Source organism: Lemur catta, chromosome 1 (genome assembly GCF_020740605.2).
Source record: "Lemur catta isolate mLemCat1 chromosome 1, mLemCat1.pri, whole genome shotgun sequence".
Lineage (NCBI taxonomy): Eukaryota > Metazoa > Chordata > Mammalia > Primates > Lemuridae > Lemur > Lemur catta.
In genome coordinates this window covers 107,908,526-107,924,441 of record NC_059128.1, presented here as the reverse complement: position 1 = coordinate 107,924,441, position 15,916 = coordinate 107,908,526, and the positions used below count along the sequence as shown (strand labels likewise).

Here is a 15,916-nt window from a genome sequence, read left to right as displayed (position 1 = left end):
AGAGGGCGAGCTCAGCCTCCCTGAGACGTTACTGCTCCCTTTGCCTGCTCTCGGCAGCCGTGGGGGAGGGCTCCGCCAGTCGCAGGGGGGTGGTAATTTGGTTCTGCTTCCACCCAGGTCCAGCTTATTTCCGGTTTCAAGGTTACGTGGGGCCCCAGGGCTCCAGCGCCCCCCAGTGGTGCCGGCGGGAACGGTCGGCCCCGGATGCGCAGGCGCAGCAGCTCGCGCGGCGCTTCCGGAACTGCGCCCCGAAACGTTTTTGGCGCCGGCCGCGGCCGGGCCCGCGCCCTGGTCCCCGAGGTTCCTCTGGTCCCCGGCGCCATGCGTTACAACGAGAAAGAGCTGCAGGCGCTGTCACGGCAGCCGGCCGAGCTGGCAGCCGAGCTGGGCATGCGGGGTCCCAAGAAGGGCAGCGGTGAGCGGGGCCGGGGGCCGGGGCGCGGGGCGCGGACGAACGGGGGGCCGGGGCGGGGTCCCGCGGCCGCCCTGAGCCCGCTCTGTGCCCGCAGTGGTGAAGCGGCGGCTGGTGAAGCTGGTGGTGAATTTTCTCTTCTACTTTCGCACGGATGAGGCCGAGGTAGGGGAGCGGGGTGCGGGCCCGGGCGGGGGTCCCCGCGGGCCGCGCGCTCACGGCCGGCGCCCCGTGTCTCCCCAGCCCGTCGGAGCCCTGCTGCTGGAGCGCTGCAGAGTCGCCCGGGAGGAGCCCAGCAACTTCTCCATCAGTGAGTGCGCGGGGAGCGCGGCCGCGGGCCCTCCCCGGGCTCGAGAGTCCCTTGTCCGCGGGCAGCTCAAGGTCAGGTCTTCTCCCCGGGCCGCCCCGCGCACCTGCCAGGTGCCCCAGAGGCTCCCGCCCGTGGGACGCCGGCAGTGCCGCACGCGGCCCGGTGGTCAAGCCGGCCGAGTCGCTTCCTGAGCCGCCACCAGAACTGTCGCTCTCTGGGGTGCCGAGCCGGGTGCTGTGTACTGGGGGGTGTTCCCCGGTCTCCGTGGGAGATGCACGTGTGCAGGGGACGGTGGGACCTCTCCCGGTTTGCCAGGGTCTTCGTAAGAGTTCTGTAGATTGGGTGGCTTGAGTATCAGAAACACTTCTCTACAGTTTCTGAGGCTGGAGGTTCGAGATCAAGGCTAGGTCCTTTGGGGGCCTCTTTCTGGGCTTCTGGTGGTGGCTGGCAATCCTTGGGCTGCTTGTTTTGTAGAACCGTCACCTTGATGTTCACAGGGAGTTCTCCCTGTGTGCGCTTCGGTGTCCCAAATTTCTCGCTTTTGTAAAGAGACCAGTCAGATAGGATTTAGGGCCACCTTCCTAGGTTCTGGAGGCTGAAATTAAGCCCATGACAGGCAGAATGATGACCAGATGCTGGGTCCAGAGGGGGATGGTTTTGGGGCACCAGAAAGAGGAAGCTGAGCCTTGTGGCTGACAGAGCAGGGACTGGCTCCCTCCCCAGGCTTCATTGAGGACCCGGAGAGGAAGTACTACTTTGAGTGCTGCAGCGAGGAGCAGTGTGAGGAGTGGACGGAGGCTCTACGTCGGGCCAGGTGGGGCCCGGTGGCGTGTGGGGACAGCTGGGGGCTGGGGCACAGCCGCTCAGCCAAGTGGGAATCTGATGGAGCACTGCCCTCTCTTGCAGCTACGAGTTCATGCGGAGAAGCCTTATCTTTTACAGGAAGGAGATTCAGAAGATGACAGGCAAGGTGTGTGCAGGGCTTGGGGGAGCAGGGGTGGTCCTCCAGGCCCAGCTCATGGCACCCGTCTGCCCCGCAGGACCCCCTGGAGCAGTTTGGCATATCCGAGGAGGCCAGGTTCCAGCTGAGCAGCTTGAAGGCATGAGATGGGCAGCCGCCTGCCCCACCCAAGCCTGGATTTTCAGTGGGAGGCGTTTGGGTTTGAAGACCAAAGCCAGAGGCAGGGTGAGGGTGGGCAGGGGCCGCCTTTTTGGAGAAATGACACGGCAAGCTGCTCTCCCCGTGCGTTGGGAACCACTGGACTGGTTTGGCACTTGGTAGCATGTGCTACTGCCAGGCATGAGGCTCCACTCCCAGGAGCCCCGCCCCAACCCCTCAGCCGTGTCCCTCCAGGGCCTGGCATGCACCTGGGCTGGTGCAGCTCCTGCCCTGCGCTGAGTGAATGTACTCAGCTAGACTAAGCTAGACGATGCTGTGAATGGCGAGGGGCTGTCTCCCTCAGCCAGCTGTGAATCTGCCGGACTCCTGGGGAGGGGTCACCCCAGGCTAGCATCTTGTTTTGTTCAAATAAAGGTACCTCTGTTCTGTGGTGGATGGTGGTGCAGTGAAGTAAGAGTGGGAGCCCCTTGCTTTGAGGGAGGGGAGGCATTCAGGGGTGGGGGTCTCTTCCAGGTTGAGTATTTTAAGTGCCTGAGGGACAGGGGCTGGATCACCTGCGCTGAGGGAGACCTAGGACCCCAAGCCAGGGAAGGTGGGGGCGGTTGGGACCCCAGGGATGGGGGTGGAGTGGGGTCACAGGAATCCTAAGGTGACTGTAGTCCCAGCCCTGGTGTTCAGGGCACTGCCCTTCGGTGTGGCCGGGGACCTCGACTGGCCTTTCACCCATGGGACTAGGTAAAGGCCAAGGGTGTTGCCCATGTTAAGGGTTTGAGTTCCCCAGAGGGAAGACAGAGGAAAGGCTATCCTGGGGGCCTGGCTCAACCAGTGTGAGCCCTCCTGGGCACCTCTGCTGGCCTTGGGGCCCATAGCTGCTGCCAGGGGACAGTCCCACTTCAGGGATACCTTGTGTCACCCAGGAATAAATCTCTCAGACCAGATCCAAGTGAAAACAGTCTCTTTATTACAGCATCTAGAGGTGGAAACGCAGGATGTGGCGGAGTGCCATGGGAAAGGCCAGGCAGCAGCCCGCAGGGGACCGTGACAATGCACGCAGTTTAGATACAAGAGTTCACTGTAAAGACAGCAAAGCTTGAGTTACAAACAGGCTGAGACATGAGAAAAAGAAGCAGCCGATGGATGGACCATTTGACCAAATGATGTGTGGGTGGGAGGGGAGGGGGGGTCCCCCGCTGACCCCTGAGCAGAAGGATGCGTCCTGGGGGTGGATAAATAAATAAGTCACCATTTGGGGGCTAGTCCCTTCTGGCCAGTCAAGGGGCCTCACAGGGCCTCAGAGGGGGCAGTCTTAATCGTTAGGGGGTTCCTGAGCAAGGGCCACCAGGCAGCCCCCCAGGCTTTCCTACAGCGGCCCATAGTCAGCAGCATGATGCCCCGAGACAGCTGCCCTGGCGAAGCCACCCCAGGCACCAGTGCCAGACCCCGGGCCATGAGGCCCCATGGTTATCCTGCTTCTGCCACCTGTCTCCCTGTGCAGTGGCATCTTGACGCTACTCTGGGGGCATCTGGGTGGGCACAGTACTGGGGCTCAGATAACGGGGGCCACCACAGCCATCAGTACCACGGTTATTGTGTGTGTAGATGCACGCATGGCCCCCAACGGGCTTGAGACTCCACCCGTGCCAGCTGCACCTGAGACCCAGCATGTCCAGACATGTGGTACTTGGTATCCCAACACTCAAGTTATACATTGGACATTGGTTCTGTAGGATGAGCTACACATGGCACATCAGCCGAAGCCCAGCACTTATTAGCAAGACCTGTACTGGCAGCCGAGCCGCCTGCATCCCCGGGGTGGTGGGTAGAAGCGTACAGTGTTTATGAAAGAATGTGTTTTGTTCTAGAGATGTGCCACTTTCTCTGCTTCAACCCCATAGCGTCTCAGGGAGCCGTACTGGGTGGCTCAGCCCTGGCTCCCTGGGCCCAGTGGCCACCCTGTCCGGAAGGCCAGGGCACAGCACCTACAAGCTGAGAGCACCAACGTGAAGGGAGGAAGGAACCCAGAGCAGCCACCTAAGGGAGGACGGGCCAGTGTGAATGCAGGTCTTGAGCACCATCTTCAGAGTCTACTGCTAGGGTGGAGGGATCTGAGATATGCACTGTTGGGGGTGGGACGGGATGGCCCCCAGGGGCAAGCAGGGTTCTTCCAGGCCCTCCCCCAGCTGGGAGCCCAGTATAGGGCTCCCTCCACTGGTGGTGGCAAGCAGCAGGGCGCTGGGGGACGGACGGGACGGGACACACCTGCTCTGACTGAGCACAGCAGACTGCCAGGGCCAGTGGCCAGCAGTCTCTGGGAAGGGAAGGTAGGCGGGGCCGGGAAGCACTGGGAAGGCGGGTCCCTGATGCCACCTTATAGGGGCAAGCACTTGACAACGGGCCTACTGGGGCCCAGACACACAAACCACGGGGGTCAAGGACACCCCCTGCCAGGACCTGCTGCCATTTACCGACCCCAGTGGGTAGCCTGTAGCCAATGCTGACCGTGTCAGGGGATCTAGGGCTCTGCCCAGACACCACTGCTCAGACAACAGAGAAGCCCCAGACCCTTCACAAACCTCTGGAAGCACCTGGAACGGTCCTGCCTTCCTGCCAAGCTCAGCCTCTGCTCTACTCTACCATCCACACCCCATCCCAAGGCTGGGGCAGGGTGTGGGGTGGGAAGTGCGTCAACCCAGGCCTGGGGCCAGAGACACGAGGCTCCAGCAGACACATCCTGTCCCGGTACACCCACAGGAGCCGCAAGAACCTGCAGACATGCGTGATGCACATGAACATGAACTTGACAGGTAACGCGGGCCTGGGTGACTCGCGGCAGGGGTGGCAGCTCTGCTCCAGGCTTCTGGAGCTGCAGCCAGGCAGGGTCTGGGGTGGGGCTGGCCTGGGGGCCACTTTTGTGCACTTGAATAAATAAAAGATTTTCCCCTTGTTTTTTTTTTTTTTTTTAAGTTCACTGTGCATTATACCATCTAAAAATAAATGCAGTCAAGTCTATGAAATGTATAAATTCTCATCACATCTATAAAATACTGTCACTCGTCAGTGTGACTCTCTCCTGTACAGAAACACCAGGGACCCACGACCGACCTGCCACGTCACACGCGTGCTCCGAGCCACAACAGCAAAGAGATACAAAGTAAATGCACTTGTTACGCAGGCCCACCCAGCTGCTGGGGGTCCCGGATGACCCCTCCTCAGAGCACCACTCAGAACAGACCACAGAGCTAAGTGTGGGGCCTACTCCTTTCGGCCCGCAAGGCCACGTCGCCATGCACACGGGGAGGGGCCTGCCCAGCCGTTCCTATGCCAAAGGCAGGATCCTGAGCCCCGGGGTTAACAGTCTGGGTGTTCACAGTGCAGGGTTGGGAGGGGAAGGCCCAGGCAGGCACAGGGACGGGAGGAGGGGTGGACGTGCCTTTGCCTTTGGTATAGGAACGGGGCGGGGTGGGAGCTTGAGAACGGGCGTCGGCGGCGTTGGTCAGCGTCTAGGCTCAGCACCAAGCACGGTGGAGGGCGCGGCCGGGACATAGCACCAAGGCGGGCTGTCGGCGACTCCGCTGGCGGGCCAGCCCTTCACACGCGTCTTTATATAGATCCTCTTATATATAGATATTTATATTTCTTAATAGGTTGCCTCTGACGACTTAGATGGAATAAAATAAGTCAGAATTGTTTATACTTTTTAAAAAACGATAAATACTTTATCTAAAACTATCGACAGTACAACTGGACCAGGCCCAGCCTCTCCTGCGGGTGTGCCGCGATTCACAGTAGAGCTCGTCCTCCCGTCCTCCTCACTGCTCAGGGAAGCCCGGCAGGCCGGCGAGCACCGTGCAGCGGGCGCCTTGGTCCACACCGTCCTTGCATAGGTCTCGCGGTTGAGGTAGAAATCCTAGTTACCTGCAGGGGCACAGCAGGGGAGAACTGTTAACACCTCCTTCTGAGGCGCCCCACACGCACCCAGGCCAGGGGACCGAAGGTCTGTGTGCACAAGCCACACTGGGCCGGGGCTGCCCCGTGCAGCGGGACGGTCTGAGGCAGGTGTAGGGCCAGCTCCCTCTGCTGGAGGCAAGTGACCCTGTGGGCCAACGCGGAGAGCCCAACACCAATTGCCTGCCTTCTTCCAGTAGCCCCCACAAGGAGACACAGCCCGGCCGCACCACTGCCTCCTCTGAGGATGAGAGATCAAGTCCAGCTAAAGCCACCCTACATTCAGGACTCCAGCAGCACCCGGCATACCTGTCCCCAGCCCTTTGGTGACTGGCACTGACCAGGTCGCTGATCCCACCCAGCAGCCAAGTCTCAGGTCTGCGTCCAATCACACACATGGGAGGGCAGCCGGCAGCACACGGTCCTGCACCCAGCTCCTGTCCCAGTCCTCACCGGGGGCTACAGGTGACACTGTCTCCCTGGGGGAAAGGGGTGGCACGCTCTCTGCCAGCCTTGCACCCAACAAACTCTCGCCCCAACTTCCTCCTGGCCCCCAAGGTATTGCTGTCTTAACTGGTGGGTCCAACTCAGCCCTGATGTTCTGGGACTGAGAGCCCTCAGCTATGCACCAGAGCCACAGGGCGCCACAGGCCCGATAAGGTGCAGAGCCTGCCCTGGTGGCCCCACCTGTCACCCCCAGCTCCCCTAGAGCAGGTAGGCGGGGCCCCCATCTGGAAGATCCTGCCCGTCTTAGAAGGTAGGCAGCATTGGGGCCTCACGGGCGGTGCATTTTCTTAATGCTCTAGGCCTCCTGATTTCAAGATTGTTCTTAAATTTTAAACACCAAAAGAGGCAAGAAAAGCTTCATCTTTCTCCACTGCTCCCCTTTTAATAAAAGGATTTGTTCTGTAAAATCTGAATTTAGCCAAAAAGCTGCACTTAAGGACCCAGAAGGCCACAGTGGCCTTCAGGCTGCAAGTTCCCCACCCTGCCCTGGGAGCTGTGCTCAACGCTGGCGTGGGGCTGCCATCACACCACCCTAGTTCCTGGCAACTCCACCACGGACACTATGGCTGCCACGTGCCAGGAACCCTGGAACTAGAACGGCGCCCAGGTCACCGGGGCCTGGAGGGCACTCTGGGAGCCTCCCCTGCCAGGGCCGGTGCAGGACCAGGATTACTGTGGGCAGCCACAGCCCCAAAACGCTCTTGAACTCCGCAGGCCCCGCGCTTGGGCCACACCATGACCAGTGCTTGCTGCCCATCCTGAGGCCCTTCTACGGTGCTGTCTCCCTCTTTCCACCTCAGAACCCCCGGCCCTTCTGTGGGGCCCTGCAGCTGTCCTCTGTGCCAGGGGAAGGGCAGTTCAGTCTCGAATGAGCCAGTAGGCGTGGCTCTGGCCTTACCTTACACAATACGAACTGCTAGCTAAGCAAGTCTTTATCGCGGCTTAACCCCCGAAAGGTGCGCGGCATAAGGAGGCGGCATGCCAAGGGAAACCCACACAGCCGATGGCCCTGTGGCGCTGGCCTGCGGGATCCCAGGCGCGGCCTGCGCCAGGGCCAGCCGAGGCAGGGGCTGGTGGTGCACCGTGAAGGAGGGGCGGGCGCCCTTGTGTGGGAGGGAGGCCAGCTTGGCAGACAAAGAGGCGTTAGCAGGCTGCAGGGAGGCGGCAGAGGCGGAGGGCAAGAAAGCGCGGTTAGGTGGGATGGACGCAAGGCTCTGCAGAAGCACGGGCTCGGGGTTAGCGGCCAGCAGCGTGGGGGGAGGAGGCAAGGCGGCGTTAGGGGGTGCGTGGAGGGTGGGTGGCCCCGCAGGGGGCCGGCCCAGGTGCAGAGGCAGAGGGAGCGGGGGAGGCGGAGGCGGAGGGGGCGGCCGAGGCTCGACCGAGGCCGGGGCCTGAAAGGAAGAGGCCGAGGCGCTGGCCGCCGGCTGTAATGGGCTCGGGCCCAGCGTGGCGCTGCCACACACGGCCCCGCGGCCGACACGGGCTCCAAACGGATGAGCAGAGGCGGAAGGCACCGCGTGGTTAAAGACACCTGCAAACAGGAGAGAAAAACTCAGCTTCAACAGGTGGGCACTGTCCAGTCCAAGCGAAGAGAAGCGCAGCACAGAGGGGAAGCAGGTCGCAGGCCAGCTCCAGCGTGTGCAGGCTCAAAGCGCAGGCAGCGGCAGCGCAGGCACCAGCTTACCTGCACGGGGCGCCCGCCCCTCTGGGCCCACCTGCCGCCCGCCCCGCAGGGAGCCCGCCCGGCCCAGGGCGCCGCTTCGGCCCGGCTCCGCTCCCGCCTGCATCTATGGCAGGCGCCGCAGGACTCGCTTCTACAGCACCAGCTCCCGGGCTGTGCCAGGGCCCAGGGCGGTCACTCTTAAACAGGTGACCTCCACAGGAGAGAATAATGCCCTAGTGACCATGTGCACCGTGGCCTTCTGAAAACGAGAGGGACGCCGTTACAACCAGAGAACCCGACAGGCAGCTCGGCAAGGAGTCTGCTGCCCACACAACCATTGCCTGGATTTCCTGACGGCAACGAGGCAGCAGGTACCAGTGCAGACAAGAGGCCTCGAGGGCGCAGCTGCTCCCCCTGTGCTGGGCCCTGCAAGGGACCCTGCAAGGCAGCTGGTGACCAGCCCCAGCTGTCCAGGAAGAGTCGTCACCTGCACGGGAGCCAGAGCCCTGCCCTCGGGACTGACAGGCAGGAGAGGCGCTCTTGCCTACCTCCAACTGTTCCGCCTGTCACCCCGGAGAAGTTGCCCATGGCGTGCGAATTGGTCAGTCTAGTGGCGGCGGAGGACACGTGGACCAGGCCCGCAGCGGCCGGCACCGAGCTGAACAAGGACTGGAGCACAGATGAGCCGGCCACCGAGCTGAGGTTGGCCTGCAGGGACACGGGCCCCAGTGTGAACTGTGGGCCCGGGGTGAAGGCGCCCAGGAAGGGCCGGTGAGTCTGAGCGGCGGGGGCCGCACCGCCTGCAGAGGATGCCGCGGGGGCCAGGCCTGGGCCGCTGAGGAGGCCCCCGGGAGGCACGGCTGCTGCGGAGATGAAGAGATTGTGGCCATTCTTGAGGTCAAGCTCGCGGTCCCGGCCCTTGCTGGCCTTGATGCCCAATGGTGGGGGCACCTTCTCCCCAGGCACGCACAGGGCCAGGCTGCCCTCGCCCGCCTCCTTGCCTTTGGCGCCCTCGGCCTTCAGGCCAGATAGGCCGTCCAGCTGCCTCTTGCCAAGGAAGGGGTTGGCCTCCGCAGCCTCCTTGCCCCGCTGCGAGGGGAAGCTCAGCGGGGAGCCCAGAGCCTCGGGGCCCTTGTGGGTGAGAGAAGCACCGTCGCTGAAGCTGTGTAAGTTGAGTTCCGCGGCCAGGCCCCCGCTAAAGGCAAAGCCATGCGAGGGGTTGGTGCTTGGGCTGAGTGTGTCAGCCCCGGCCAGGGTGCTGGAAAAGCCTTTCCTGGGGTGAGCGGCGAGCTTGGCGTCGGTGGCGACAGGCTCCTCTAGGGCGGGCCGGAACGCGAACAGGGAGTTCTGGCTCAGGGCGGAGCCGGCCTGTAGCGGGCTGTCCGCAGACTTGGCCAGGCTAATGTCGGAGATGGGTGAGAAGGTGGATTTCCACTTGCTGCTGTTGACAGGCTCGCTTGCGGGCGTCAGCTTCCTTCCCGCCAAGCTGCCACCTGACAGGGAGGACAGGCAGAGGCATGAGACCCGGGGTGCTCTGGACAGTGGCCCTACAGGGCTGTGCCCCCCACCCCCATAGGCCCGAGGCTGAGACAGGGCGGCAGAGCTGGAGGCTGGGGCAGTCTGGGGATAGGAAGAAGTCCTGCAGGGCCAGACTCTGCCCAGAACTGGTGCCTCCCAGGGAGGGAAAGGTACCAAGTTGCACACAGCTCTGAGCAGCAAGGACAGGCTGTCCCCAGGTGACTGACGGGCCACACAGGCACAGGCAGACGGGGCCATGGCAGCCTGGGGCGGCAGGGTGTGAAGACACAGATGGCTGTGAGGCCAGGAATGTGAAGAGGCCCCCACGGCCGCCACCCAGCAGGTGCCAGCTTAGTGGGTGCCCACCCTCTGCCAGAGACAAGTCTAGAAGGCAGCTTAGCCCCAAGCAGAGGAACTGGCCCTGGACATCTGAGACCCCAGGAGCACTCACTACTCACCATTCTCCAGGGTTTTCGGGGGAGACTTGCTTTCTAAAGAAATCGTTGCAATTTTTCTCTCAATTCTGAGGGAAAAAAAGATCATTAATGTTTGAAATCTGACCGTGCACTAACACTGGCTAGCTCAGGGAAGGGGGAGGCAGGTGAGGCGCAGCGCACTCTCCACCCAACAGGAGGACCCGCTGGCGAGGCCGGATTCCCAGGGCCAAGACCTGCCCTTATCGTGCCAGGCCCAGCACAGGGCACTGTCCTGGCGGGGACTCCAGGACCTCTGCTGGGGCGAAGGGCTGAGAGCTCAGCCACAGCACTCGACTGGGGAAGCAAGCAGGTCCCGAGGGGAGCTGTTCTTTCCTCTCACAAGCCCCTCCGTGTTTGTCCCGGCACATGGTCCCAGCTGTGCACGGAGCTAGGATTTGCAGGTGTGTCAAATCACGTGTCCCATGTGTCAGTAGTTTTACTGTATACCCCAGACAACACTGTGACCTCCAGGACACAGAAGAATCCCTAAAAGATTCTGGAACCCCGCCTTGGGCGTTCCCAACAGAAAAACAGAGCACCCAAGTGTAAAACATGTTTGTAATATAACACATGCGTGTGGAATAGGAACAAAATGGACACCTTAACACAACACCAAAAGCAGAGACACCAGAAGCAAAGAGACAAATGGGACCTCATCAAAAGTTAACTCTTTTGTGCTTCAAAGGACACCAGTGGCAAAGTGAGACCAAGGAGATCTGCAGATCGTGTATCTGATAAGGGGCTTGTATCTGTTTTGGCCATCAAATGGGAAACCACTTGTACCTGCCTCTAAATTTAAGCAAATAAATAAAAAAAATGACAAGATACCACTTCACACCTACTCAGATGGCTACAATTAAGAGAAAGAAAAGAAAAGAAAAGAAAAGAAAAGAAAAGAAAAGAAAAGAAAAGAAAAGAAAAGAAAAGAAAAGAAGTGTTGGCAAGGATGTGGAGAAATTGAAACCCTCATGCACAGCCTATAGGAATGCAAATGGCATGGATGCTACATAAAATAAGGCGGTTCTTCAAAAACTTAGATACGATGTTACCATGTGATCTGGCAATTCCAGTTCTGAGTATACACCAAGAGAATTGAAAGCAGGTCTCAAAGAGCTGTTGGTACACCCCTGTTCACATCAGCATGATTCATAATGGCCCAAAAGGTAGACATAACCCAACTGTCCATCGATGGGTAAATGGACACAACACGACATGGTCCATCCACACACTGGAATATCACTCAGCCATGAAAAGGGACGAGGCTCCAACACAGGCCACAGCGTGGATGGACCTCGAGGACATCGTGCTCAGTGAGAGACGCCAGATACAGAAGGACACACAGTGTGAGACTCCACTTATAGGAAATGTCCAGAAGGCAGATTCACAGAGACAGGACGTGGATTTGTGGGTACCAGGAGCTGGGGAGGACTGGGGAATTAGTGTTTCATGGGGATGAAGTGATGGAATGTTCTGGATTTAGATAATGGTGATGTTTACACAGCCCTGTGAATACACTGAAAAATTTTGAATTCTATAAATGAGTGGCATGGTACACGAATTACACATAATAAAGCTATTATTAAAAAAATAAATGGTTCTTCACAGTAAGATAAACTGGGCCAGGCGTGCTGTGGCCGACTCCACTCCCTTCTCTCTCCTAACCCAGAGATGTTAAACGTGTGTCAGGACACCGTGCTGACCCCAGGGAAGCCACCCTGCCCGACCTCAGGCACACAGACCCCACCCCACGCTGCATGGGAGGCAGATGACGCCCGACATATTCGCAGGACTTTCGAGAAGATGCTTCCTACAAAGTTGACACCTTCCTCTGAGCCAGCGCCAGCCGGCACCTGACACTGAACCCACCCGTGCCCACCAGGCCCTGCTGCCTGCCTGCCCCGCAACTTGCCGGGCGCTGCTGGGCTCGTCCTCCGAGCCGGGCTCCTCGTCTGAGGTCAGTGGGGAGTAGTGTGCTCCGTTGGTCTGGCCCAGGGGCCGCTCCTTTTTGAGCACGGGAGGCTGGTCGTGGTCCTGGTAGGGGATGGGGGAGTTCTTCAGGGAGTTCTCCGGGGACGAGATGGCCGTGATCTCCAAGGGTTGGTTGATGTTACTGACCTGAGGGGCAGAGACAAAGCAGATTTGCACAGGCCCCACAGACAGGCAGGTCCCCAGGACAGGGCACCTGACAGGTGTCGTGGGGTTTCTGCCTCCCGACATGGCGGGGGCACGTCTGACCCCTCTCTGTGCTCACATGGACGGGGCTTTGTGGTCAGCCATGTGTCTGCCTCCCTATCCCTGTCCCGATCCCCCTCGCACCCCAACCTGTCCGAGGGCCCCGTCCTCACCATGGAGTTGAGGTTGAGGGGGGACCCCGACGGCTGCGTGAAGAGGCCAGCCACAGGTGGCAAGGCCCGGCGCTTGGGGGACACGCCTGTGCTCAGGCTAGGGGTCCCAGCCGACGCTCGCTTCCTCCGGCCCCGCTTCCGGCTGTCCTGCCCGTGGCTCTGCCCGCAGTCCCCGCGGGTGCCCGCACTCAGAGGGCTGTGCTTGCTGGAAGGCGACTGCTTGGTGCTGCCCATGCCGGCGGAAATCGTGAAGACAATCCTCCGCTTGGCTTCGCTCTCCGGATCCGAGAAGCCAGCGTCAGAGGGCAGGTCCCCCTTGCTGGCATCGGGGAGGGGGCCCTGGGTGGCCCCACCCAGTCGGGGGCTGGTGGAGAGCTGGTGGGCGGGAGAGGCTGGGTGGGAGCTGCGGGGTTGCGCCAGCAAGGGTGGGTGCTGCGGCGTCGAGCTGCGGGACCCCACAGCAGCAAAGATGCTCCCCGAGCCAGAGGAGTCCTCGAAGGTGGCCGGCTCGGCTCCTGGGCCCAGTGGGGCAGGGCTGCCGGCCAGGGCCCCACTGATGGCCACCGAGCCCGCATAGGAGAAGCCTGCGGGGGACACAGTTTCTCAGGGGACCCAGGATGGCTGGAGCCCACGGTGTGGACACCAGGACCCATCTTGGCAGAGGGAGCCAACCTTGGGAAGGCTTTCCTCCAGGGGCTACCCAGGGCAGAGCCGGCAGAGCCCAGGGAAGCGGGGACGGTCCTGGAGTCAGACATGGCCCTGGGTGTGGATCCGGAAGGTTCCACAGTCAATCTCGAGTGGGAGATAACGACACTGAGGGTTCTGTGTTCTGGGGTCACGTGGGAGGAGAGGGAGTGGGAGGGGACAGGGAGTCAGAAGCGGGAGAGATCTGCCACGCTGCCCCATGGAGTCTTGGGGACGCTCACTGCCACTGACTCCCACCCCAACCGTGACCACGCCCCAGCAGTGCCCCTTGGTGGGTCCCACCAGCCTGGCCCACCTGCCTCCACCTTCAGACCCTCAGGGGTTGAGCCTTTGCACACCAGGGCCCCGGCCACCAGGCTGAACTGCCGAGGCCCCCAAGTCTCAGCTGAGACATCACCTATGCCAGGACATCTATCCTGAACTGGCCCTGGGCTGGGTTAAGTGTCCCTAGACAGCAAAGTGTGCCTGGCCACGATCCCGCCCCAGAGATACCGCCCTGGCAAGAGTCCCAGGCTGGCCTGACCCCCAGAACCACTTCCTCCCTCCTGGCCACAGAGGACAGCTCTGGGCTCAGAAACACGAGGCCACTTGCTGTGGAAACCATGAACACCAAGGGCCCTCTCAGGCCCCTCCTGCCCAGGCTGCAGTTACACTTCAAGACCACCCCAGGGACAGGGAAGCCGCGGCCCCAGCTTGAGTGTGAGGGACGTGTGGGTTCTCTGGCTGGAGCTCATCACAAGTCTGGCCCCAGCGCACTCTCCTCTCTAGGGCCTGGCCACTGGCAGCATGGTGTCCATGGGAGGTGGGGCCTGTGGCACATTCCAGGCACAAAGGTACCAGGCAAGGGCCTTAAAAAATGCCCCTGGTTGGGTGCAGTGGCTTCCACCTGCAGTCCCAGCACTTTGGGAGGCTGAGGCAGGAGGATCACTTGAGCCTAGGAGTTGGAGGCTGCAGTGAGCTGTGATGACGCCACTGCACTCCAGCCTGGGTGACAGAGTGAAAACCTGTCTCTAAAAAAAAAAACAAAACCCTGGTACAGCCACCACATGTGAGTTGCAGAACAGTCATTGAGACATCTCTCCACTCCTGGGCGCATCAGAACGCTGAGCGCTCAGCAGAGAAGGTTCCCAGAGGATCAGGGAGGCTTGGGAGGGGAGGAAGAGAGCCCGCTGAGGGACACAAGCCGCAGGGAGGGCACAGAAGAACAGCAGTGACTGATGGGGGAGGCAGGGCCACTCAGGCTGAGGCTCCTCCCACTCTGCAAGGGAGGCATGATGCTGTGGGTGGGTCTGAGACTTGCACACAACTGCACCCACAGTTCCCACTCCACATGCTGGGCCTGCCAGGGAGCCCCTTCCTAGACGCCTCCAAAGCCCTGGTCACAAACTTCCTGACAATGTAACTATTTCAGAGAGAACAGCCCTGCGTCACCTGTGCTGGGCACAGGACGGGCCATCCCTGGACTTGAGGGCATCCCCAGGGACCTGGTGGCCTCGGGTGGCCTCCTCAGGCCTAAGAAAGACAACTGTCCACAGGCTGCACCTGTCTAAATAGCAGCCTCTTGCACTTTACTTTTTACTCCTAAAAACTTACCTGCCATGTCACACCATGTATTAGTTAATACAGGGCCAGCAAACTATAGCCTGGGAGTCTGGCCCATGGCCTGTTGTTGCAAATAAATTTTAATGGCGCACAGCCACACCCACCTGTTTCCATATTGGCACTGGCTGCTTGCACACTGAGTGGTAGGTAGGTAGGATGATAGGAGGGACGTTACAGCAAAAGTGTTTGCGAAGCCCTGTGTTAACGTAACTCCGTGTGGCTGAAGCTTTCCGAAGGAGAACAGAACCCAGCAGGCAGCTACACATCCAACCCCCACGGCTGCCTGCATCAGGCGCCACTGTGTGCCCACCTGATCCCCGAGTCCTGGACCTCAGAGACCCCAACGCTTCGCAGCTGGGTGAGCGACAAGACCACCCCTGATGGGAGCAGGGCACAGCACAGGCTGGAACAGCCAATGCGTGCATCAGTGTCAGGGAGACTCAGGCCTGACCAGGTCCCTGGGGCTCACTGTGGCTGCAGCTCAGACCCACTGCCGGGAGGTACTCAGGCCGGAGCCAGCCTGGTGGGCATTCCCGAGTTGTGGGGGCAGGATGGGCCTTACCTGTAGGGGCCAGGGCAAGGCTCTTGCTCACAGCACCGTGGGCATTAGCACCGATCTGCTTTTCAAGTGTAGACGCGGAGTCTCGGGGCTGCAGCACGGGGCTCGGGGTGCTCCTCTGTGGAGGGAAAGCCAGTGTGTCAGGAGGTAGATCCGTGGTCGGGAGGGGATGGGGCTTCTTTTTTTTGAGACAGAGTCTCACTCTGTTGTCCGGGCTAGAGTGCTGTGGCATCAGCCTAGCTCACAGCAACCTCAAACTTCTGGGCTCAAGCAATTCTCCTGCCTCAGCCTCCCGAGTAGCTGGGACTACAAGCATGTGCCACCATGCCCGGCTAATTTTTTCTATATATTTTTATTAGTTGTCCAGCTAATTTCCTTCTATTTTTTTTAGTAGAGATGGGGTCTCACTCTTGCTCAGGCTGGTCTCAAACTCCTGAGCTCAAACGATCTGCCCACTTTGGCCTCCCAGAATGCTAGGATTACAGGCGTGAGCCATCACGCCCGGCTGGGATGGGGCTTCTTTTTGGCGGTGACAGAATGTTCTGGAGTTAGAGATAGCTGGTTGCACAAGTCTGTGAATATACTAAAAACCATTGAAGTGTGTAAATTGTATTCAATGAAAAAACAAAAAGAGAAATGACTCATTGCCCAGGAAACCCCGCCACATGCTACACAGACGGTCATCCGTGTGTCCACCGATATGGGACAGGAGAACCGAGTGTGGGAGCCAGGCTGCAGCCGCTGCAGACGGCCC

The 15,916-nt window shown here is 60.3% G+C and overlaps 2 protein-coding genes across 7 annotated transcripts in view; one reads left to right on the top strand and one right to left on the bottom strand.

Annotated features, from left to right (window-relative positions):
• The first annotated feature begins 126 nt into the window (after positions 1–126).
• On the top strand, positions 127–2,275 carry PLEKHJ1 (pleckstrin homology domain containing J1). The gene is made up of 6 exons (XM_045544049.1): positions 127–415; positions 510–577; positions 656–722; positions 1,446–1,536; positions 1,629–1,692; positions 1,763–2,275. Exons 1-6 carry the CDS (start codon positions 205–207, stop codon positions 1,826–1,828), a joined length of 567 nt encoding a protein of 188 aa, XP_045400005.1. The 5' UTR covers positions 127–204; the 3' UTR covers positions 1,829–2,275.
• A 505-nt stretch (positions 2,276–2,780) lies between these two features.
• DOT1L (DOT1 like histone lysine methyltransferase) overlaps positions 2,781–15,916 on the bottom strand; it is a 52,569-nt gene continuing 39,433 nt past the window's right edge. For 4 of the 6 annotated variants that reach the window (XM_045543955.1, XM_045543986.1, XM_045543967.1 and 1 more), the window contains 6 exons: positions 15,166–15,280; positions 12,297–12,880; positions 11,861–12,066; positions 9,934–9,998; positions 8,506–9,450; positions 2,781–7,825 (listed from right to left, as the gene is read on the bottom strand). In XM_045543955.1, coding sequence (XP_045399911.1) covers positions 7,227–7,825; positions 8,506–9,450; positions 9,934–9,998; positions 11,861–12,066; positions 12,297–12,880; positions 15,166–15,280 — 2,514 coding nt within the window. In that variant the 3' untranslated portion in view covers positions 2,781–7,226. The remainder of the gene's footprint in view (positions 7,826–8,505; positions 9,451–9,933; positions 9,999–11,860; positions 12,067–12,296; positions 12,881–15,165; positions 15,281–15,916) is intronic. The other 2 variants (XR_006733530.1, XM_045543994.1) reach the window with 2 other exon arrangements.

Coding starts and splice junctions, on each gene's coding strand:
- PLEKHJ1 (XM_045544049.1), top strand. CDS start 205: ATGCGCAGGCGCAGCAGCTCGCGCGGCGCTTCCGGAACTGCGCCCCGA. Junction 416..509: donor GGGTCCCAAGAAGGGCAGCG/GTGAGCGGGGCC, acceptor CTGTGCCCGCAG/TGGTGAAGCGGCGGCTGGTG. Junction 578..655: donor TTCGCACGGATGAGGCCGAG/GTAGGGGAGCGG, acceptor GTGTCTCCCCAG/CCCGTCGGAGCCCTGCTGCT.